This window comes from Cherax quadricarinatus, chromosome 59 (assembly GCF_038502225.1).
Source record: "Cherax quadricarinatus isolate ZL_2023a chromosome 59, ASM3850222v1, whole genome shotgun sequence".
Classification (NCBI taxonomy): Eukaryota; Metazoa; Arthropoda; class Malacostraca; order Decapoda; family Parastacidae; genus Cherax; species Cherax quadricarinatus.
In genome coordinates this window covers 8,766,591-8,791,657 of record NC_091350.1, presented here as the reverse complement: position 1 = coordinate 8,791,657, position 25,067 = coordinate 8,766,591, and the positions used below count along the sequence as shown (strand labels likewise).

General features: G+C 37.8%; 1 protein-coding gene across 5 annotated transcripts in view; it reads left to right on the top strand.

Annotated features, from left to right (window-relative positions):
• LOC128698771 (solute carrier family 2, facilitated glucose transporter member 5) overlaps positions 1-25,067 on the top strand; it is a 92,636-nt gene that overhangs the window by 9,303 nt on the left and 58,266 nt on the right. For 3 of the 5 annotated variants that reach the window (XM_070097705.1, XM_070097702.1, XM_070097704.1), the window contains exons 2-3: positions 8,227-8,340; positions 11,668-11,828. In XM_070097705.1, coding sequence (XP_069953806.1) covers positions 8,227-8,340; positions 11,668-11,828 — 275 coding nt within the window. Of the gene's footprint in view, positions 1-4,494; positions 4,808-7,999; positions 8,122-8,226; positions 8,341-11,667; positions 11,829-25,067 lie in introns of those variants that run through there. The other 2 variants (XM_070097703.1, XM_053791143.2) reach the window with 2 other exon arrangements.

The window sequence follows — 25,067 nt, the reverse complement described above, 5'->3', positions numbered from 1 at the left end:
GAAGATTTCTGATACATGGGATAAACTTTGTCATCCTTCTTTGTACGTTTTCCAGAACATTTATATCCATTCTTTCAACCAGGCTGTAAGTTTATTCAGGTACAGGTACACATAAATACAGTTACATAGATTATCGTAGCAGTATATGTGTAGATTACCCAGGATAAAACAAAAAAAAAAGTCAAAGTGACTTATTTCCATTGGGGTCCTTGTTGTGTGACCAAGCGGGTCGCTAACAGCAAGAGCCTGATAGAACAAGCAATCAATAAGGTACCCTGGCCTCAGGCTGGGTTGCGAGGGTAGAAAAACTCTAAATATAGAAAATAAATATATCAGCAGAAGCCAAATGGCGCATTGCCGACACAAGGAAAGACGCAGATTGTAGTACAAGTTTGTGTAGGGCATGACTTGATAATTTACCAAGGTATGACTTGATAATTTACCAAGGTATGACTTGATAATTTACCAAGGTATGACTTGATGCTTTATCAAGGTATGACTTGATAATTTACCAAGGTATGACGATACTTTACCAAGGTATGACTTGATGCTTTATCAAGGTATGACTTGATGCTTTATCAAGGTATGACTTGATGCTTTATCAAGGTATGACTTGATGCTTTATCAAGGTATGACTTGATGCTTTATCAAGGTATGACGATACTTTACCAAGGTATGACTTGATGCTTTATCAAGGTATGACTTGATGCTTTATCAAGGTATGACTTGATGCTTTATCAAGGTATGACTTGATGCTTTATCAAGGTATGACGATACTTTACCAAGGTATGACTTGATGCTTTATCAAGGTATGACTTGATGCTTTATCAAGGTATGACTTGATGCTTTATCAAGGTATGACTTGATACTTTACCAAGGTATGACTTGATACTTTATCAAGGTATGACTTGATGCTTTATCAAGGTATGACTTGATGCTTTATCAAGGTATGACTTGATACTTTACCAAGGTATGACTTGATGCTTTATCAAGGTATGACTTGATGCTTTATCAAGGTATGACTTGATGCTTTATCAAGGTATGACTTGATGCTTTATCAAGGTATGACTTGATACTTTACCAAGGTATGACTTGATGCTTTATCAAGGTATGACTTGATACTTTATCAAGGTATGACTTGATGCTTTATCAAGGTATGACTTGATGCTTTATCAAGGTATGACTTGATACTTTATCAAGGTATGACTTGATGCTTTATCAAGGTATGACTTGATGCTTTATCAAGGTATGACTTGATACTTTATCAAGGTATGACTTGATGCTTTATCAAGGTATGACTTGATGCTTTATCAAGGTATGACTTGATACTTTATCAAGGTATGACTTGATGCTTTACCAAGGTATGACTTGATACTTTATCAAGGTATGACTTGATACTTTATCAAGGTATGACTTGATACTTTATCAAGGTATGACTTGATACTTTATCAAGGTATGACTTGATACTTTATCAAGGCATGACTTGATACTTTATCAAGGTATGACTTGATACTTTATCAAGGTATGACTTGATGCTTTACCAAGGTATGACTTGATACTTTACCAAGGTATGACTTGATGCTTTACGAAGGTATGACTTGATGCTTTACCAAGGTATGACTTGATACTTTATCAAGGTATGACTTGATGCTTTACCAAGGTATGACTTGATGCTTTATCAAGGTATGACTTGATGCTTTATCAAGGCATGACTTGATGCTTTACCAAGGCATGACTTGATGCTTTATCAAGGCATGACTTGATGCTTTACCAAGGCATGACTTGATACTTTACCAAGGTATGACTTGATGCTTTACCAAGGTATGACTTGATGCTTTATCAAGGCATGACTTGATGCTTTACCAAGGCATGACTTGATGCTTTATCAAGGCATGACTTGATGCTTTACCAAGGCATGACTTGATGCTTTATCAAGGCATGACGATGCTTTATCAATTCAATTCAATTCAATTCAAGTTAAAATATAAAAAAAAAATTCAATTCAAGTTTATTCTCTATAATGGTTACAATGTGGGGTTTACAGGTTTTGGGTATTGTGTGGTTTACATGTCATAAAATACTAATTACAGAGGGGGCCACTAGGACACCTAGCATGGCTACGCATTTCGAGCAGACTTAGATTAATTCTTAACATTATATCCTTACAGATTATGGTATTAAGGCTAAGTGACTACATCATAATTTGTGAGTTTAGCAATGTGAATGCTTGTTTTGGCACAATAGAAGGTGTCTATATTTGAGTATCATAGGCAAACTTATGACTAGTTAGGATTTATTATTTTAAGATTAAGATTAGTATTTCTGGGTTTATAGTCAGTGGGTGAGTGAGTGTAATTGTGAACCACCAGGTAGTTATCATGTAGTTAGTTGTCGGGGTAGATCAGGGAGATAAGATTTTTTCTAACTGTAGTTTTGAAAGTGATGAATGTGTCTGCAGTTCTAGAGTTTTCAGGTAGGGCGTTCCAGATTTTAGGTCCTTTGAAATACATTGAATTTTTGTAAAGGTTTAGTCGAACACGGAGAATGTCATAGAGATGTTTGTGTCTGGTGTTATGCCTGTGGATCCTGTCACAACTATCAAGAAAGCGTTTTAGGTCAAGGTTAATATTAGAATTTAAGGTCCTGTAGATATAGATTGCACAGTAGTAAGTGTGGATGTTCTGAACAGGGAGTAAGATTAGATCTATGAAGAGTGTGGGGGGGGAGGGTGTTGCCAGGGATGGGATTTAGTGATTATTCTTACTGCGGCTTTTTGTTGGGTTATTATTGGCTTTAGGTGTGTTGCTGCAGTTGAACCCCAAGCACAGATAGCATAGGTGAGGTATGGATATATAAGTGAATGGTATAGTGTGAGAAGGGCAGTTTGCAGTACGTAGTATCGTATCTTGGAGAGGATCCCCACCGTTTTGGATACTTTTTTATGTGTTGGATGTGGGTGCTGTAATTTAGGTTGCTGTGGAAGTATAGGCCAAGGAATTTGCCGTCATTATTTCTGGCAATTAGAGTGTTGTTGATCTTAATGTTAAGTTGCGCAATACCTGCTCTGCTACCAAACATAATATAGTAGGTTTTGCCAGTGTTAAGTGTAAGTTTATTGGCCGTCATCCAAGTCGATATTTTGAGCAGCTCCTCGTTAACAATGGTGTTGAGGGTGGCAAGATTAGGGTGGGAGATGACATAAGTCGTGTCGTCAGCAAAGAGAATGGGTTTCAGGTGTTGGGATATGTTTGGAAGATCATTGATGTAAATGAGGAAGAGCAGGGGTCCAAGGACACTTCCCTGCAGAACTCCAGTATCAAGTGGCCGTATTGATGAGGCTGTGTCTTTAATGGTGACATACTGATACCTATTAGAAAGGCAGGATTTAAAATATGCAAGCGCATGGCCTCTTATACCATAGTGGTCAGGTTTGTGGAGTAGGATGCCGTGGTCTACTGTGTCAAACGCTTTTCTTAGGTCAATAAAAACTCCTAGCGGATATTCCTTATTTTCCAATGCTGTGTAAAGCAGGTCTAGCATTTTTATAATTGCATCATTAGTGCTTTTATTTTTCCTGAATCCAAATTGGCAGGGGTTGAGTATGTTTTGTGACGTTATAAATGAATATAGTCTCCTGTGCACGAGTTTCTCGAAGATTTTGGATAGCAATGGTAAGTTTGATATTGGCCTATAGTTGTTTACGTCTGTAGGGTCACCACCTTTATGTATTGGTGTAACCCTTGCTGTCTTGAGTAGTGTCGGGAAAGTGCTAGTTTCTAGTGACTTGTTAAAAAGTAATATAATAGCATGCGAAAGGACATGGGCCGCTCGCTTGTACAATAATGGTGGGACGTGAGACAGATTCCCGGAGTTATTTTTAAGTGACTTTATGATCGCGGTGACTTCTGTGGGCTCAGTTGGTACAAGATAGAAGGAATCTGGGAAATTCCCATCTAGGTAGTCCCCGGCACGGGCATTGGTACGTGGGATTTTACTAGCGAAATTAGATCCTATGTTTGAGAAGAAGTCGTTTATCTTGTTAGCTGTATCAGTGGGATGCAGTGGTGTTTCGTGAGGTTTAGTTAGAACAATATTCTTGTTTTTTTTTTAGTTTGTGGGTCCCCAGAATCTGTGAAAGTGTTTTCCAGGTCTTTTTTATATCTCCTCTTGTGTCAATGAATCTGCTGGAGTAGTACAGTTGTTTGGCTTTCTTTATTAATTTGGTGAGAACTGTTGAATATTGTTTAAGAATATCTTTGTGTATTAAGCCCTGTCTATATTGCTTTTCATATTGGTGTTTCTTATCAATGGATTTCAGAATGCTGCTGGTTAGCCATGGGCAACCAAGCCGTTTATTCGTGATCTGTTTCGTTTTTATAGGACAATGTTTGTTGTATAGTCTAAGTATTTTGTGAAGAAAAATATCTGCCCAATCGTCAATACCATTGGCATTGGAGAATTCTGTAGGCCAGTCAACAGTCTCGAGGTCTGCTGTGAAATTCCTTATTGAGGCCTCGTCATGGAGTCTAAATGAAACTTTGTTGTATTCGAGTGGTGGCTTACTAATGTTTGTTAAGAGGAAGGTTGGGTAGTGGTCAGTAGTGCTGTCTGTGATTATCCCTGATTTAAGGGGGGCTAGTATATTGGTCCATATGTGGTCTATTATGGTTGCACTTGTCTCAGTCAGCCTGGTTGGTTTAGTTATTGTTGGTATGAGAAGTGCGTTGTTCATATTGTTGATGAAATCAGTTACAGTCTGATCATCTGGTAGGCCAAGGTTGATATTGAAGTCTTCAGCTAAAAGAAGGTGGGGGGTATCCGGTATATGCCACCGATTGTTATAGGCGTCTTGAGGTTTTTTACAGTAAAATTAGCAAAAATGTATTCCCCATATTCATCACTAAAGCAATTAGTGCTAAAACAAGATAGTTGGTTAGAGTAATAGATTGCAGTACCACCCCCAGCTTGGTATGGTCTGCAGTTGTGGATTGCTGTGTATCCTGGTAGAGGGTAGATATCAATTGTGTCCTGCTGAAGCCAGGTCTCAGTAAGAATAATGCAGGAGAATGGTGTCTCTAGTGACTTAAGGAGTGCCAGGAGGTCATCATAGTGTTTGCTTAAGGACCTGATGTTGTAGTTAAGAACTGATAGACTTTGAGCAGTGTTCAGGATAGTGCTGGCTTGTGATGCTGTGTAATAAAGGCAGTTACTTTCCAATAAGTTTTGATTGTGTGTTAGATTATGGAGGTTTAGATCAGGGTCAATGTGATCATTTATCTTTTAGGCTTAAATAGTGGTTGTTTATATCCTGTATTTATCAAGGCATGACTTGATGCTTTATCAAGGCATGATGATGCTTTATCAAGTCATGACTTGATGCTTTATCAAGGTATGACTTGATGCTTTATCAAGGTATGACTTGATGCTTTATCAAGGCATGACTTGATGCTTTATGGAGGCAACACTTGATGTTTTACCAAGGCATGGCTTGATCCTTTATCAAGGCATGGCTTGATGCTTTATCAAGGCATGACTTGATGTTTTATGGAGGCATAACTTGATGTTTTACCAAGGCATGACTTGATGCTTTATGGAGGCATAACTTGATGCTTTATCAAGGCATGACTTGATGCTTTATCAAGGCATGACTTGATGCTTTATGGAGGCATAACTTGATGCTTTATCAAGGCATGACTTGATGCTTTATCAAGGCATGACTTGATGCTTTATGGAGGCATAACTTGATGTTTTACCAAGGCATAACTTGATGCTTTATCAAGGCATGACTTGATGTTTTGCCAAGGCATGACTTGATTCTTTATCAAGGCATAGTGTTTGTACACGTCACAATTATACATTGTTTAGTTTCCTTGATGTGTCATAACCATACTAGTACTACAAGGTTAGAGAAATATTTGTTTTACACTAGTGTTTCATCATGCTGAGTATGCTAACTGAATTCAAGGATTATTTTTTAAAGATGGGATGAGATGTTTATAATAATAATAATAGTAATAATCTATTTAATCATGATACAATGTGTGTCCAGAGACAAGCGACATTTATTTGTGCTTTGATGTTGGTGAAGGGCTGTAGGTTCAGGGAAGTAGGGTTAGCATTTGCTTCCTTGGAAGCAGAGTTAGCATTCCTGTTTTTTTTTAGTCTCTAGTAATGTATGACATGTTGAAGAATAAAAACACTTGTGTAACACTCAGGAATCTTTATTGTGGAAACGTTTAGCCAGCCAGTGGCTTCTTCAGTCTAATGCAGAAAAGAACGGTGGAAGATGAGGTGGAATTTGAGGTAATCAGTCCCTCAGCCTTGAGTCGATGTGTTCAATCCATCAGTCTTGAGAAAGGTAGAGCATAGGCATGAAGAAGTGGTTATGTACTCCAGTCAGGTGAGCTGAAACAGGAGGCAGAATCACCAGTGGAAAAATTCACTAGTGTAAGTAGGTAAGGCAAACATTAAAGAATTTCCTGTACGTATCAAGATCCTAAGGTGTTGCTGTGTCTGGCAGATATGATGTAAACGGTTTCAGACACAGCAACATCTTGGGATCTCAGTACTGGAAATTCCTCAGTGCTTGCATAACCTATTGGCATCGTCTAACTACACTAGTGGGCTTTTTCACTGATGACTGCCTCCTCCTCCTCCTCCTCCTGCGTCAACTCACCTGACATCAATTTTAGATTTAACTCAACTATTCCTGAAGTGATACCCAGAAATATAATATACTTATTCATAAATAACAAAAAAAAAAAAAGGCACAATACCGTGACTGGAACGATACACAAATAACCCGCACATAGAAGAGAGAGGAGCTTACGATGAAGTTTCGGTTCGATTTCGACCATTTACAAAGTCACAACTAACGAGAAGGAGGTTAGGTTAGGTTAGGTAAGGTTCGTCAGGAAACAATAAATGTCAGATTATGACCCGCCTTTGGAGCTTTGGTCATCTGACCGAGGCCTTCCGCTGGCTTACCGGTCCACCCCTTTAAAAATTATGGTCATTTATAACCATTAACGAGGAGAGCAGGAGGTGGTGGTAGTAGTAGTAGTAGTAGTAGTAATGGAGGTAGAAGGTAGTAGTAGTGGGGAGGTGGGAGGAGGAGGAGCCAGTCAAATACTAAGAAAGAGGAGCACTGCAAGGGAACTAGGTGCCCACAGAGGGGAAGAAAATAAATAAATAAATAATAAGGAAAGGGGAAGAGGGAGAAGAAGAAAACGGAGGAATCAGGTTAAGTCACGGGTGTTCTGAAGTTTGGAGCATTAACAATGTAGTGGGAAAGGAAGGCGAAGCCAGGACTAAGATTCATACAAGGAAAGTTGTTAAATTGGACACAAGTGCAACTCTTGGGTATCTTTATTGAGGAAACGTTTCGCCACACAGTGGCTTCATCAGTCCAAACAAAGGAGAATCGTGAAGAACAGGAGAAGAATGAGGTAATCAGTCCCTCAACCCTGAGTCGATGTGGTCAGTCCATCAATCTTGAATAGAATACAGCATATGTGCCGAGAAGTAGCTTATATACTTATATACTTCTTATGTAGCTTATATAGTTCTCGGCACATATGCTGTATGCTATTCAAGATTGATGGACTGACCACATCGACTCAGGGTTGAGGGACTGATTACCTCATTCTTCTGTTCTTCACGATTCTCCTTTGTTTGGACTGATGAAGCCACTGTGTGGCGAAACGTTTCCTCAATAAAGATACCCAAGAGTTGCACATGTGTCTAATTTAACAACTTTCCTTGTATGAATCTTAGTCCTGGCTTCGTCTCTGTAGATGCCTTCCTTTCCCACTACATTGTTAAATGCTCCAAACTTCAGAACTCCCGTGACTTAACCTGATTCCTCCGTTTTCTTCTCCCTCTTCCCCTTGCCTTTATTATTTATTTTCTTCCCCTCTGTGGGCACCTAGCTCCCTTGCAGTGCTCCTCTTTCTTAGTATTTGACTGGCTCCTCCTCCCACCTCCCCCTACTACTACCTTCTACCTCCATTACTACTACTACTACTACTACTACCACCTCCTGCCTATATACACCCCTCCTGCTCTCCTTCTCGTTAGTTGTGACTTTGTAAATGGTCGAAATCAGACTGAAACGTCGTCGTAAGCTCCTCTCTTCTATGTGAGGGTTATTTGTGTATGATATGATAATTGATGATATGATAATTGACGATTTAAATGCTCATTCTTATTTCTTTTGGTTGACAGAGTCATGTGAAACCCAGAGTGACCAGATGGATGGTTGTGTCAGTGGTCACTACCATGTTGGGATCATGCCTGCCAGCTGGCTACTGTATTGGAGTCATTAACACACCACAGGAAGTCAGTATTGATATTAGCAATGATTCATATAAAGATGGTATTGCATGCATTTTTCCATTACCCAAGTACACTTGTAGTCAGAACAACAGATGAATTTTGTTTAGCATCATTACCTATTTTGGAATTTATTTTAGGATGTAAAAGCTTGGACCCACTTTATGATAAGTCTCCCCTCAGTTTATACTCATAAATTTACAAGTGCGATTTAAGATACAGTGTAATTATGTGTTACTTTCCCTAGTTGGTTTAGCACTTAGTTATCATTTTTTTTTAACAAGTCGGCCATCTCCCACCGAGGCAGGGTGACCCAAAAAGAAAGAGAATCACCTAAAAGAAAATACTTTCATCATCATTCAACACTTTCACCACACTCACACATAATCACTGTTTTTGCAGAGGTGCTCAGAACACATCAGTTTAGAAACATTTACGTAAAAAGATACACAACATATCCCTCCAAACTGCTAATATCCCGAACCCCTCCTTTAGAGTGCAGGCATTGTACTTCCCATTTCCAGGACTCGAGTCCGGCTATATAAAAATAACCGGTTTCCCTGAATCCCTTCACTAAATATTACCCTGCTCACACTCCAACAGATCGTCAGGTCCCAAATACCATTCGTCTCCATTCACTCCTATCGAACATGCTCATGCACACCTGCTGGAAGTCCAAGTCCCTCGCCCACAAAACCTCCCTTACCCCTTCCTTCCAACCTTTTCGAGGACGACCCCTACCCCGCCTTCCTTCCCCTACAGATTTATACGCTCTCCATGTTATGATTATAATAATAATAATAATACTATATGGTATGTGATGATTAAGTAAGTTTATTCAGGTATACACAAATACAGTTACATAGAATTATCATACATAGCAGCATATGTGTAGAGAACCTGGGATAACCCAAAAAAGTCAGACAGAGTGACTTATTTCCATTGGGGTCCTTTTACCTTATTGTTATAATATAAAGGTTATAATATTTTCTTATTATTCTATAATGAAGATAACATCTTATTATCATACTAAAAAGACTATCTACTACACGAGGGTCATTAAGACTATCTACAATACGAGGGTCATTACTAGGAATAAGGTAAAATTTACACGTATGTTAGATAAAAAATAGAAAATCATTCCCCTCCCTTTCTGTAGCTACATTCATCAGACACCTTTTGGCACTCTTCTTGAACTGGTTCATGCTGTGACTGGCTTTGACATGTGCGGGTAGTCTGTTCCATTCCTTTATTGCTGTACAATAAAAGGTGTTTGAAGCCTTAAAGGAATGGAACAGACTACCATTCAGTACCATTCAGATATTCAGTACATACTGGAAAAAACAGCACTGTACTGTGTTACCATGAATAACTCATCCGAATAACACTAGAAAAAGTAAAAGGTGTCCTTTTGCCATTTCTAGTGTTATTCAGATGAGTACACCACCAACTTAATAACAAGTGCAACTAATGTGACTTTTTATTGTGGAAACGTTTCGCTCTCTGGCTTGATAGAGTTCCTGGAGAGTGAAACATTGCCACAGTAAAATGTCACATTAATTGCATTTGTGTCCTTTTACCCAACATACTGTCGGTAATTCTACCAACATTAATACAACACTAGAAAACATCATATGTATACAGGTCTCCCTCCACATTCGCGAGTTCCACTTTCACGGGCTTCAAACATTCGCAAATGCCCAGCCGCCCAGTCATATTTAAAACATGTCATTACGTACATTAGGAATTGTGGCACGACAGAGTTTGTTTGGAGGCAGGACAAGATAGTCCTTCAATATGATACTAATATCAACTCTACGGCTTATTTATCTATCACAATTTATCTAATGTGACATAATAAACAATATTAATAACAGTAACAACAATATTAATAACAGTAATAACCACTCATTATTAATATTTATAACAATATTAATAATGAGTGGTGGTGGTGGTGTTGTCGGGTGAATAAGGGCCACTGAGAGCATAAGCCGTACATTGCTACACTGTTAATGGTGCACTTTATCGCTTGCTGGCACTATAGCCTTTATCGACTCTGCTGCTTTAGTATCGTACATATCGTAGAATCACTGAATAAGGCACATTCTCCCCTCTCTCTTCCTCCTCCATTTTGGTACTCTGCCATGAGTTCTTTCTTGAATTCTTTAGTCTTTCTCACCTTCTTTACTAAAGGGCTGGTACTAGTAGAATATTTTATGGTGTTTTCATGTGTTTTATAGGTTAAGGAAGCAGTATTGTTAGGCTAAGTAAATGCTATTATTATATTTCCCTACAATATATTTGTCAAACATTCGCTATTTTTCAACATTCGCGAGGATCTTGATCCCCTAACCCTCGCGAATGTGGAGGGAGACCTGTATAAGTTGGTATATTTATGGAATTCTAGGGCCACTGAATGTTTTTAATGTGTATATACAAACAGTGAGAAATTACAAAGTACATAAATACTGTACCTTAGTGAAGCACTGTTACTACACTTGTCACAATGTGATAAAAAATTTTTTTTTAAAAATTCACTTCATTCCTTCAGTTTATGAAAGGATAATTGATTTCTTCAGAAATGTAGTGTGGACATAAGAGGTTTTTAATAACAAAGAGAATGATAATGGCTTTATTTCAAATTTAAGTACAAGTATGCACACTAATTGGGATCCATTTTCTGTGGCAGTTATGAATTCACTTTTACTTTATCTGAAATGCTCTTTTCTACACAAGCCCTCTGGAACTTTGTCTTTAATACCTCGACTATATTTATTTTGTCTTTCGTAGTTTCCCCTTTTCAAACCTGAATAAAAGACTGTTAATAAATTGAAACACCAAGAACAGAACTTTTTGTTAGTTGGGGAATCCCCAGAATTACTTAGTAAATATGTATGTATTTACTCTGTATGAAAACAGAAATCTACCTTTGTATCACAGTGAGAGTATCCTACTCAGTTGTGGTATTAAATTTCAGTAAATTTTATTTGCATTAATTTAAGAGTAAACATAGTCAAATATCGTTTATTTTTCTGCCATTTACAGTATACATGTATGAAAATAGCTTACAGTACAGTATTCCACTTTTATTTTTTTGCCTTCTGAAATAATTCTCTTAATTAATAAATAAAATTTATAAGAAAATTTGGATATACAGTATGTATCTGTACCTGTAAATGAACAACATGGCCATTTTATAATCATCCTGTAGAATTTTATAGTCAGTTTTATAATCATCCAGTAGAAAAAATTATGCTAGTACAATAAAAAAATAATTGAAATATCTTAAATACTGTCTTGCACATCTCTACCTTACAATATTTATTGTTTCAGATAATCAGAAGTTGGGTGAAGAGTGTCATACTAGAGAAGTATAATTCAGAACTATCGCTTACTCAGGAGGTGTCACTCTGGTCTGTGATTGTAGCAATATTTGTAGCAGGAGCTACTATAGGCTCATCATTTGGTGCCGGACTTGCTGATAGAATTGGAAGGTTAGCTTGTAATGTTTCTCCAGTTTGTTTACATTAAGTTGCTTTATCAGATTTCTTCTCACTTATATCATCTTTTTGATATTAATGCACAATAACATGATAGTAAAACCACAAAAAACAAAGATTTGGAACCATTGTCATTACCCAGTATTAAACATCTCTTCAGTTTAGGGAGCCTTTTAATATTATGTATTGATAATATATCCATATCTTTTTTAATAGTGGCTTTATTGATTCTCTTAAAATATTTGTTCTCTTATAAAAATGAATCTTCACTATTTCCTTATACTGTACTCTTCTGGGTATTAGAAACATTTTGGCTATTATGATTAAATACTGCACAATATACATTTTTTTATAATTTCTGAAGCCAGTGTCATGGCATATCACTGTCATTGAGAGCATTCTTTTGTTAATGTCCATCAATTCATATGTAGTACTGCATGGACAGGCAGGGCATGCATATCCTATGAACACACTCTTATGCAGTATTAACCCTTTTACTGTCAAGACTCCCAGAATTAAAAGTGCTGGCAGTGTTGTGATTTTTTAAGAAATGATGACAAATGTTTTAACTTCTGAAACAATAGAGAATCTTTTTCTGAAGGTAATGACACAAAAATGTGAAACTTGATGGAAACTTATGGAATTACACAGGAACAAAGTTAATAGTCTGAATGCAATTTACGCATTGGCAATTTTTCCCACATTGATTCCTATATTAAGCCAATTTTGTTGTTCAACTCGACCCAATTCTTAGCTATTTACTAGTATGCTTTCAGTTTATTGATTCAGTTCAAGAAACTGCCTTTTTCACTTTCAGAACTACCCCGTAAAGTGCACAGAAGTCAGCAATTTGGCCAGTTTTACACAAAATTCAACAAATTTCAGTTTAAAAAGAGTCCAAAGTAAACATTGTAGGTATTCCAGCCTCTAAAGCAATCCTTTCTCTGTTCAGTTAGGTCAACCATAAGAGTGTTGATTATATAAATTTGCACTTAAATTCTAGTGCCTCCAAAATGATCTCAGTTGGCCTAGTTTGAACCACATCGGAGAAAATACGTCTGCTGCAAGTGTGTTCAGTATTAAAAAAAAAGTGTGCACAGGACATTGTGGGATCCAGTAAATGCCATTTACATTTTTTTGCATGTGTTAAGTATTTACATTTGTTTATGTGATTGAACGATAAATGTATACTGTAAGTGAAATATGATATGAAAATAGATTTTTTTTTTTTTGACAAACTGGCCATATTCCACCGAGGCAGGGTGACCTAAACAGAAAAACGAAAGTTTCTCTCTTTTTTTTTTTAAATTAGTATGTAATGTGTACAGGAGAAGGGATTACTTGCCCCTTACACCTGGCATTTTAATCGCCTCTTATGACACACATGGCTTACAGAGGTAGAATTCTGTTCCACTTCTCTATGGAGAATGAAAACAGATATGGGCATAAAACATTTAATCCAAGAAAACTAATAAGAAAAATGGAATTTAAAAAAAAAAAATGTTAAAACACAGCAACAACAAATCCACTAGCAAGTACTTGTGTTACCATAAGACTGTCACAAACATCACACCCAAAACTTCAAATCTCCATAAGTAGTAATCAGGTTTCATTCAATTATGTCTCATTACACTTCTAAAGTCAGGGATAATTTTTTGGTAAGAATTTTTTTTTTTTTTTTAATTTCTAGCACTGGGAAGTGCATTAATTTTTGTACCCCTTGGCAGTTTGTAGAGGTCTTAGTTCAAGCTAAGAGCTCATTCATTGCAGCACAGTTTCAGGCCTTGGTTGTCTAGATCCTCGGCTTGAGCTAAGACTTGCAATTTTCCTTTTTTTTTTTTCAAATTTCACACTGATAAACGTTCCCATGGCAGTTCTAAAAAGTTTTGCCAATCTTTGTTTTTATTTCTGTGCAGTGTTTTGATATTGAAGACAAATTTGTAACTAATCGCATCTTGGAGTAGTGATGCAACATGCTTGTTAAGATTTGGTAAAATAAAGGCTCTGAACAATGAAAAGTACTCATTGAACCATTAGATAATTGATCCTAGTAGAAATGAAAATACCCTGGATTTGATATTCACAAACAATGACAAATTAATCAGAGACATAACAATTACAAAAACATTATACATACTCAGACCACTGCATCATAGAAGTACAAACGAGTATAATCTCAGGGTTGGGGAACTGCAGCACTAATGGATGGAAGGGATGTTCAGTAAGTTTGATTTCAACAACCATAGAATTGACTGGGAAAAAATAAACCAAGGACTATCAGACATATCCTTGGAATCAGATATGAGCACTCTAAATCCCCACCAGTGCCTGGAGAAGCTGAATATAAAAGCATAGAAGGTCTGTAGTAAACACATTGGGGAAGATCCAGAAGAAGATCAGATATAAAGAGAGAGCATAGGAGATGGTACAGAAGAAAATGGGTTACTGAATTGCTCAAAAACATAAATATGTCTCAACGAAAGAAAGATAGTTGTAGCCGAGAGATCACAATTAGAGCAAAAACCTAGGATGTCATACCAAACAGAAGTACAAAGGGAACAAAAGGCTATACAGGATACTGCAAGAAACCCAGAATATTTCTATTCCTATGCGAAATCCAAGCTAAGAATTACCTGTAGAATTGGACAATTATTGAGAGAGACTCGTATACTGACAATGAACAGGAAATAAGTGCAATTCTAAAAGAACAGTGTGAACCAGTGTTCAGCAAACCACTAAATGACAGCAACGTAGAGAATGCAGAAACATTTTTCACTCCAGCAAATGGCCGGGCAGATCAACTAACTGACATTGGTACTACTCCCATAGATTTCAAAAAAGAAATGGATAACATGCCCACTCACGTAGCACCTGGACCAGATTCATGGAATGCCCTATTTATAAAAAAGAGTGCAATGTACCACTAGCACGAGCCCTCAGAATTCTTTGGAGAAAGATCCTAGATCTAGGTGAAATACTGAAGACCTTAAAAAGTGCAAACATAGCTCCTTTGCATAAGGGAGGCAGTAGAGTACTAGCTAAAAATTAGAGACCAGCAGCCCTAGCTTCCCCACAACATAAAAATCTTCAAAAGAGTGATGAGATGTCAGATTACAAATTTAATGGAACAGCACAACTAGCATAACCCAAATCAGCATGGTTTTAGAGCATGAGGAAATTAAATCTTCATCAGAGTACAAAACAAATTCTGGCCACAAAATAGAGCGAAACACCAACGTCAAAGACCTGGGAGTGATTATGTCGGAGGATCTCACCTTCAAGGACCATAACATGTATCAATCGCATCTGCTAGAAAAATGACAGGATGGATAATGAGAACCTTCAAAACTAGGGAGGCCAAGCCCATGATGACACTCTTCAGGTCACTTGTTTTATCTAGGCTGGAATATTGCTGCACTCTAACAGCACCTTTCAAGGCAGGTGAAATTGCCGACCTAGAAAATGTACGGAGAACTTTCACGGCCCGCATAACGGAGATAAAACACCTCAATTACTGGGAGCGCTTGAGGTTTCTAAACCTGTATTCCCTGGAACGCAGGAGGGAGAGATACATGATTATATACACCTGGAAAATCCTAGAGGGACTAGTACCGAACTTGCACACGAAAATCACTCACTACGAAAGCAAAAGACTTGGCAGACGATGCACCATCCCCCCAATGAAAAGCAGGGGTGTCACTAGCACGTTAAGAGACCATACAATAAGTGTCAGGGGCCCGAGACTGTTCAACTGCCTCCCAGCATACATAAGGGGGATTACCAACAGACCCCTGGCAGTCTTCAAGCTGGCACTGGACAATCACCTAAAGTCAGTTCCTGATCAGCCGGGCTGTGGCTCGTACGTTGGTTTGCGTGCAGCCAGCAGCAACAGCCTGGTTGATCAGGGGCTGATCCACCAGGAGGCCTGGTCACAGACCGGGCCGCGGGGGCGTTGACCCCCGAAACTCTCTCCAGGTAAACTCCAGGTAATGACAATCATGCCTGTCACAGCTGATGAACCACTATGACAAACCTATGAAGGCATTGGAAGGCAACCAAAACAGTTGTGATATACACAGATTTTGCAAAGGCATTTGACAAATGTGAACCTGGAGTGATAGCACACAAAATGAGGGCCATAGGCATAATTATGGGGAAGATAGGCAGAACACAAAAAGTAGTAATAAGCAAAGCAAAATCCAGGTAAAAAGCTCAGTTTCCCAAGTCACTGTCTTGGCACCTCTCCTGTTTCATTTACAAATGATACTAAAATAAGCATGAAAGTCACTACGGTAGAAGACACTGAAAAATAACAGGAAGATATAAACAGTATTTTCCAGTGGTCACTGGAGAATAACATGATGAAAAATAACAGGAAGATATAAACAATATTTTCCAGTGGTCACTGAAGAATAACATGACATTCAGTGGTGATAATTTCCAGCTGCTTAGGTATGGAAAGAATGAAGAACTCAAAAAAAAAATACTGTATACAAAACTCGAGGATCATCAAACAGAACAAAAGGAACACATGTGAAAGACTTGGGAATAATTATGTCAGCTGACCTTTCTTTCAAATAACGAGACAAAGATCACAACAGCCAGGAGAATGATGGGTTGGATATTGAGAACCTTCAAAACAAAGGAAATAATGCCAGTGATGACACTTCAAATCTCTAGTGCTCCCTCATTTGAAATATTGGTCAGTGTTGACAGCCCCATTCAAGTCAGGAGAAATATCAGATCTTGAACAAATGCAGAGATTGTTTATGGCTCACATAGAGTCAGTAAAGCATTTAAATTACTAGCAATGCCTTAGTTTTGAATATGTACTCAGTGGAGTGGAGGAGAGAGAGATACATGATAATATATACAGTAGACCGTTATTTAGCACGGTAGTTACGTTCCTGAAAATGTCGTGTTAGGTAAAATCATGCTAAATGAACTGAAGAACTTATGGGAAAAATAGGGCTACATTCCTAGGAGGCCCCAAAGAGCCAAACAACTTTTTTTTAGACCAACAGATCTTACAAAAATAAAAGTGAATATGTAATTGTACTTCATTGTCATGATATATTACTGCTTAAGACTACAAATGCAATAGAAATAATAGTATTTCTTACCTTAAACTGTGGGTAATGGTGTGTGTGGATGATTGTGGAGAGAGTGGATATGGATGGTGTGGCCCTACTATGCTGAGGTGGATGGTTGTTGGTTGTTGACAGAAGTGGATGGTAGAGGTTCTGGTACTGAAGTCGATGGTTGTATTGGAATGTGCATAAACTCTGCAATGGTTCTCTGGGCTGTTTTACCCTGCAATACATTATACAGCTGATGGTAAGGCATCATCAGCTGGTCTAGACCCTATTTCAAAGCACTGCTTGTAGATTTGTCAGGGTTCTCTTCAGTGAAAAAGTCTGCAACTTTACCAATAATATGGAACTGCTCACGTAACTGCTGCAATGTTAACTGTTTTTCTTCAGGTTCTTCTTCATCATCTGTTATGTCCCTCCCTTGTATCTGTGCATTGATCTCTGCTAACATTTCCTCTGGACTCCTGTCTTCATCATCATCATCATCTTCTAAGACCTCATTCACATCTTCATTCATATCTTCAAAACCATCACCTGGCAATCTCCTTACCAGCTGAACAATTTCCTGAACCTGACTCTCAAGCAAGGGAAAACCAGTGAAAGAATTAACCACAGAAGGCCATAACTTTCCCCAGCCTGCATTTAATGTTGATTGGGGCACTTCATTCTATGCACTTCTAGCATAGCTGATAGCATCTGCAATGTTAAATTTATTCCAGAAGCTTGGTACTGCCAAGTTGGAATCAGAGTCCATTGATGCAACTAGTTTTTTCAAAACTTTTTTTGTGTAGTTACACTTGAATGACTTAATAACTCCCTGATCCAGTGATTGTATTAAAGATGTTGTATTTGGAGGTAAAAATACAACTTTTACATGTGGGGTCACATCCAGCAAAGCTTGTGGATGAGTACGGGAATTATAAAAAATGAAGAGAGCCTTGAATGCAAGGTTCTTGCTGTGCAGGTAAAACTTGACTCAGGAATAAAGTGATGCTTAAACCAGTCAATAAATATTTCCTCTGTCATTCATGCTGACTGGTTTGACCTCCAAATTACTGGTAAGGTGTTTTTATCTACACCTTTCAAAGCACGAGGATTCTTAGAGCGGTAAATAACCATGGGCTTACACTTGAAATCACCTGATGCATTACCGCAAAGGAGCAAGGTGAAGTGGTCCTTTGCTGTCTTGAAGCCTGGTGCACTCTTCTCTTGCTGACTGATATAAGTTCATGTTGGCATTTTTTCCAAAAAAACACTTGTCTCGTCAGCATTAAACACTTGATGTGGCTCATAGCCACCCTCAGAAATAATTTCCTGCAATTCAGCAGGAAAACTACTTGTTGCTGTATGATCAGCTGAAGCACTTTCACCAGAAAACTTAATATTATGTAACTTATTATGCAACTTGAAGGTGTGGAATCAGCCTGTGCTAAACACACACTCTTTTTCAGGCCTTCCTTCCTTATCACACACTGCTCTAAACAACTGTAAGGCCTTTTCCCTAATTAAGAGGAAATTAAGTGGTTCACCTTTCTTTGTCTTGTTCAATCCACTCAAGCAACAAGTTTTCTGTTTCATTTACTTGTTGGGACCTACATGTCATTCTTTTCATGAGATGACATCTTGGGTTATTCATTACACAAGCTCGTATATTTGCCTTGTTCTTTTTAATTGTATGAACTGACGCTTCATTAAGGCCATAGGCCCTTACTATATCCACCACACGTGATCCACTCTTAAGCTTGTCTAATATCTCAGTTTTCTGTACAATTCCTAGACTTGAATGCTTAAACCTTTTCTTGTCACTTTCAGCAACACTTGCATGCTTACTGGGTGCCACGATTGCTTGGCAGATTTAACAAATGGCAACGAAAATAAGAAAATATGTATGTAAATAAACACAGCTAGGTTCCCGAGTATCTTCATCCTACATGCGCACGAACCAAACTGGAGGCTGGGAGCTTGGTGAGGGTGGGTGTGGGTTATACCATTGATTCAGTGGTATAACCCACTGCAGGCGACTGGGTGACCGCGCACTCAAAATTTTTTCCCCTCCCACGAATTGTGTTAAATTGATCATACGACACGTTACATAAAAATGTGTCGCAATTCTTCAGTCGCGCTATACTCAAATTGTGCCAAATAAACTTGTGCTAAATGATGGTCTACTGTACCTAGAAAGTACTTGAGGACCTGGTCCCAAATCTGCACACTGCCATAGCAGCATACTGGAGCAAGAGATATGGAAGGAAGTGCAAAATGCATCCAGTGAAGCAGGGATGGAGTGATCACAACAAGGGAACACAGTATCAAGATTCGTGGCCCCAGATTATTTACCATCTTGCCAGAACATATCAGAAAAACTCTTGGAACAAGTGTAGAAGTCTTCAAAAGTAAACTGGACAAGTTTCTTCATCAGGTGCCAGATCAACCAGGCTATGATGGATATGTGGGGCAGTGGGCTTCCAGTAGTGGGAATAGTAAGATTCTTGAAACTTATCAGAGGTATATCAAAGGCATGTATATAGGCCACAGATTACAACTGCTTGAAGTAATTTAAAATTTACAACCTAAATAAACTAGATGAAGTAGCTTTAAGGCATTTTTAGAAAGCTTTTAAATAATGCATGAAATAAATTTTGTCTGATGTACAGGACATTGTATTGTAGAGTAGATGGATGCACATGCTTAACTTATAATATTATTATCATGGGGAAATACTAAACCAATATGTATTAGATTCATACAGTACCTAGTGAATGGGAGGTAATCAGGTGTAATCTGAGGAAGTAAAGGGTAGCTCCAGTTCCCTATCATAATGGTACTTTTGAGTGTTCTTATATATGTTTGCACTTGCTTTCATTGCTAAGATCACTAAATGATCTCACGCTTCAAAGAGTTTTACAGACCTCGCAGCTTCCTATCATTATGGTTACAGTTTTTAAAGAGGAGCATTACTCATGAGTGTCTTTTTCTCATCCCGGATAATAGTGAATGAGTCCTTGATGGTCCATGGTGCCAGTCCCTGGTATGCTTCCACTTTGCAGCTACTGTACCTCATCTGTCAGTAGATTCTACTCCAGCTGTATTACCCAATGTGGAGAGGCCAACCAACCCGTCCCACAACTTGCCAACGGTGTGGCGGGCTGTCCAAACCACCAATGTATTTATAATTAACACAAGGTATGAATAAGAACAATAAGTAATTAAAGTTAGCTATAAAGTAAGCTGCCACCCTGGTCTGAAAAGAATGTGAATGGGCAAGACACAAGAGATGCCCATAAATATGAAAAAAAGATAATATGTACTTAAGCAAATATTGAAATAAAAGAATTATAAATGAGAAGACAAGACTAATTTACTTAGGTTCTTAGTGTAGCATTGACTGTGTACAAGCAGCAGGCCACATAAATAACTGGGAGAATCAAGAGTAGAATATAGATTCTGATGTTAAATTTCTTTAGAATTAGCACTCAGTTTTTCCCTCAAGGTCCATTAATATGACCCCTTTGATATACTACGGTATTTAATTTCAATAAGACATAAATGAATTACTGAAATGAAGCATTAAAGAAATACATCTAATCCAAATACATCAAAGGAAAAAATAATTATTTATACCTATCAAGTATTAAATTAAGATAATATCCCTTTACCCCTTACAGAATTCTCCAGATATACAAAAGTACATAAAGATGGAAATGACAAAATAGTATAAGTTGATGCCCTTCCACTGGAATGACCAGTTAAATGTAAAATAATGGAGACTATAAAAAATTACATAAATATAGTAAATTTCATTCACAGAATTATATAATTCTAGGTTATATATAGTGGTGCATAATGATAATCAATATAGAAAATTATGTGGGGAACTTCCCTTCCCTTGTATGATAGATAAAATAAAGAATTACAAGATCAGTGTTATAAATTACGTATGAATGTCCTGTTGTATATTAGCATTACAACATAACTAAACACCGCATTAACTGTGTTTCCTCTAATTGAACCTGACCTGGCTCTTGTTTTGAGCTGTGTCTATCTTAAGCTTGTATAACTTAGGCATTTTCAAGCCTTGAAAAGCAGTCTTCAGTATGTGCTGGATTAACTCCCAGCCTTGCTTGTAGTGCTGGAACTGATTGCGAAACTCAGCAGTACAGTATATCTTGAACTGTCTCCTGACTTTGACTTTGTAAGTAAGACTGGAACTCTCAACCTTGACCTCATCAATAAGACTGGAAGTCTCAACCTCATCAGTACATGGCTTGAACTTCATACCAGCCTGGACAGTATGTCTTAAACTGACCCTCAGCCTCAATCTCATCACTGCTATTCCAGAAAATTACTGTACAGTATACTATAATATTATAACCCCTAATCTTCAAAAGACAGATAACAAAAAAATTTTAAAACTTATTTCACAATGAGAACTACTGGAATGATGCTGCTAAATGAACACAATAGGCATAAGAAAACAAGTCTCCCAATATACTAAACAAAGAAAGTAAAAGAAAATACACTCAAAATTAATAGAGTATAAAAAGAATTATTATTATCAGGTTAACAAGTTGTGACAGCCCCCTAGGCTGTCAAAACCTTTCAGTATGCTTACCCCTTGTTAATATGATTTAGACCTTAAAATGCATAAATAATGCTGGATGCAGTTTATTCAGCATTTGAAAAAAGTGAGTATCTATTGGATGTTTTATTAATTTTCAAAAGGTAAGTACTGTAGCTTGGGGGGATATATAAGGAATTTTTCGAAGAACACCCGCCATTTTTTTTTATGCTGAACTTTGTGTTAGATATTGCCGTTAAATTTCACTTTACCTAGGAGGTCTACGAACTTGTTTTCATCCTTTCTCTATTCTAGTACAGAGACTCCCTTACATACGAACATTCGTGTTGTGAATTTTTCATAGTACAAACAGTTTGCCCTGAAGTCGAAAATTTTGGCTTAAGGTTTAGTTGGCAGTCCACCGTGTGGTGGCAGCAGTGTAGCGCGGGAAATGTTGAGATGTAAAGAATACGTAGTAGGTTACTCTAGTGACATCGTTCATTCGTGTGCTTGTGCTCTCTCCACAAGTTCAGTGTTATTTGTGATTATTATACCTCCAATACGTCTGGTGTTAAGCACAAAAGCAGTGGTGATGCAGGTGGTAGTGCTAAGAAGTGCCAGGCCATCAAAAAGGTAACAAAAGTGGAAATAATAAAGAAAGTGTAGAGAAGTGAAAAGATGGTGAACGTTGCCCGTTTGTACAACATGATTCTCGAGAACAAGGACAAGATTATGAAACACATGAAAAGTTCACTGCCAGTTCAGTCTACAATAATCAGTAAGAGCTGTGGAAAAATGATGGAAGATCTTGAAAAACTGTCAAGCATTTGGCTCAAAGATCAGCAACAGTGTCAGGTGTCAGTGAACCTAATGCTGATCCAAGTGGAGCTGACCAATGAAGACCTCACAAGCTGGAAGCCCAGAGAAAGGAGGAAGAAAAAGAAGAGGAAGTGGAAATGGTTCCAGAACCAAAGTGCTTCCTGACAAAGATGACGGTAGAGGGGTTTTGTTTGCTTGAAGAATCTCTGTCGTTTGAATCGCAGAACCCGAATGTGGAACAGTACACCAAGGTTTCAGCAGCTGTCCATGATGCAGTTCACTGCTACTGCCTCATCTATGAAGAGAAGGCCACCACCCAGACATCCCTAGACCACTTCTTCAAGAGGGTGGACAAAGGTAATGAGTCTCGCCAGGAGCCTGAATTAGTGCCATTGACTTCAGATGCTATGACATTCAGGCCAACACCTCACTGTCTATTTTATTAAATTTATATTATTTATAAAATTTGTTATAAATATAAACTTTATTTCATTTATAACGCATGTTTTGTTTACTAACGTACGGTAGGTTATACTAGTAAACTCAGTGTTCATGTGTATATATATGTACTACACTACTGTACAGTACTGTATACGTACATATGTTGGACTTATGAACAAATGGACTTACGAACGACCGCTTAGAACCGAACTTGTTCGTAAGTAGGGGAGTATCTGTATAATTAATCCTGATATTTGTGTTGTTAATTTGGCTTTATTTCTAAATATTGTATTATACATTAATATTTTTATGTTGTGTGCAAGTGTGTTGGCTTTCATTAAAATAAATATATTTTAAGTGCATTGTTTACTATGCTAGGACTATCAGGTCTGGGTTTGAGTTGACAGATGTATGGTCATCTTTAGATAGCATGGTTTAAGTTACTGGGAGGCATGTGGTAGGTCACAAGCACAAAATAAAAATGTTGTAGATGGCCTTGGAAGCAGATTTGTAATATTGTACAGCAAATAAACACATTTTCCTAGCATTTTTCATTTCAGAGCATCTTTTTTTATACTCCATATGGTTCTGCTGAAACATTTAGCCATCTGCTAATGTCACTGTTGCTGTGAATATCACTTGTTAGATTAAAGGAGGTGGCATGGTGATTGACCACCAGGCCACCTGGTGGTCATCCACTACTGACCCTTCCCACCCAAGCTTGACTGACCTAGATTTTGTTAGCACACAATTCAAACCTGTGATGTTTTGGATTGCATATTTACATTTTTTTTAATTAATACAGGTTGACCATCACTAATCCGGCATCATCGGGACCTGTAGGATGCTGGACTAGTGATTTTGCTGGTTAGGTTAGAATACACCTAACCCAATGGCAATATTTACACATTGGTGATTTCGCCCACTTTACACCCTATTTCTGGCCCATTCCATTGTTCCAGTTTACCAAACTCACAGCTATTTTGCTAGTATTCCTTCTACTCTGTTGATTGAGTACAAGAAACCTCTCATTTACCTATTTCAAGTACCCAATAAAGCGGTCAGAAATCGGTAACTTGGCCAGTTTCACACAAATTTCAAGAGATGCCAATTTCAAAATAGGGTCCAGAATAAACAATGCGGACATTCCTGGCACTAAAATAACATTTTCTCTGTTCATTAGTCACATCTCCAGGCCCCTCTTATATTATGCTTGCTTTCCATTTTGAATTTTCATTTACATGAAAAATAGAAGATTTACTGTTATGCAGACTACTGCATTATTGTAATAATTGTATAAATAATGTCAACCCATTCATGACTGCATATTAGATCTGCCATTTGGACACGTATTAGATGGTGATGTCATTTGTTTACACGTGAACATTGGCAAAAATTTAACATTTTCCCTACTTTTAGCTTAATTTCAAGGTACAGTACTTTCCATCATGAAACCAATCAAAATCATATCTATTTTTGTAATATATCATCCATTATATCAAACATGACCAAAAAATGAGAATACACTTATAAAAACCATATGAAAGTACACCACAGAGTCGCTGTTTTACATGGTCAGTTTTTTCTCATTATGCACTGCGTGCTGCAGGAATTTTTTTTTATAGAGTGCACATTTACCACACAGACCTATTATATCATATATAAGCCCAAATTTACAGGTCACAGCTTATCTGGGTGAGCTGAGCTCATGGTGACCAACAGTGGCTTTAGAGCCACTTCATCTTTTATGGACAATGTATGGCATATGTGCTTTACACATACCATGGAACCATGGCTAGGGCTAAAAGTGATCAGGTTATAACAATAAATGGAGGAAAAACAAATTGGAATAACTTATGCAGCAAGTAGTGCCACTGAACAGTAGCGGCAGGTTGGTGTGGTGAAATTAGCCGAAATTAGTGCCGGATTACTGATGGAACTGGATTACTGATTGCCGGATTAGTGATGGCCGACCTGTATAATGATGTAAGAAGATACAGTAGCAAATCAACACTTGTAGTTTATTCTAGCGATTGATAAGTAATTGGCAAGAGTGGATAAACACTAAGGAGTATAAAAATGTTGCTAGCTCATTACAAGAGAAGCAAAGCAAAGTATGTAGATTACATAGAAGCTTACCATGAAGAAATAGTATGTCTGAGACTAGGACGCAGTGCAAGACCATTGATCTTTCTAAAGACTGCAAATTTTGTTACTGTTTGATAATTACTTTGCTCACTTTCCTGCTGACCATTTATGCCCACAAGCCTCTCTCTCAGAACTGCAACTTTCATATGATATTATGCCATTATTCGCTAGCTC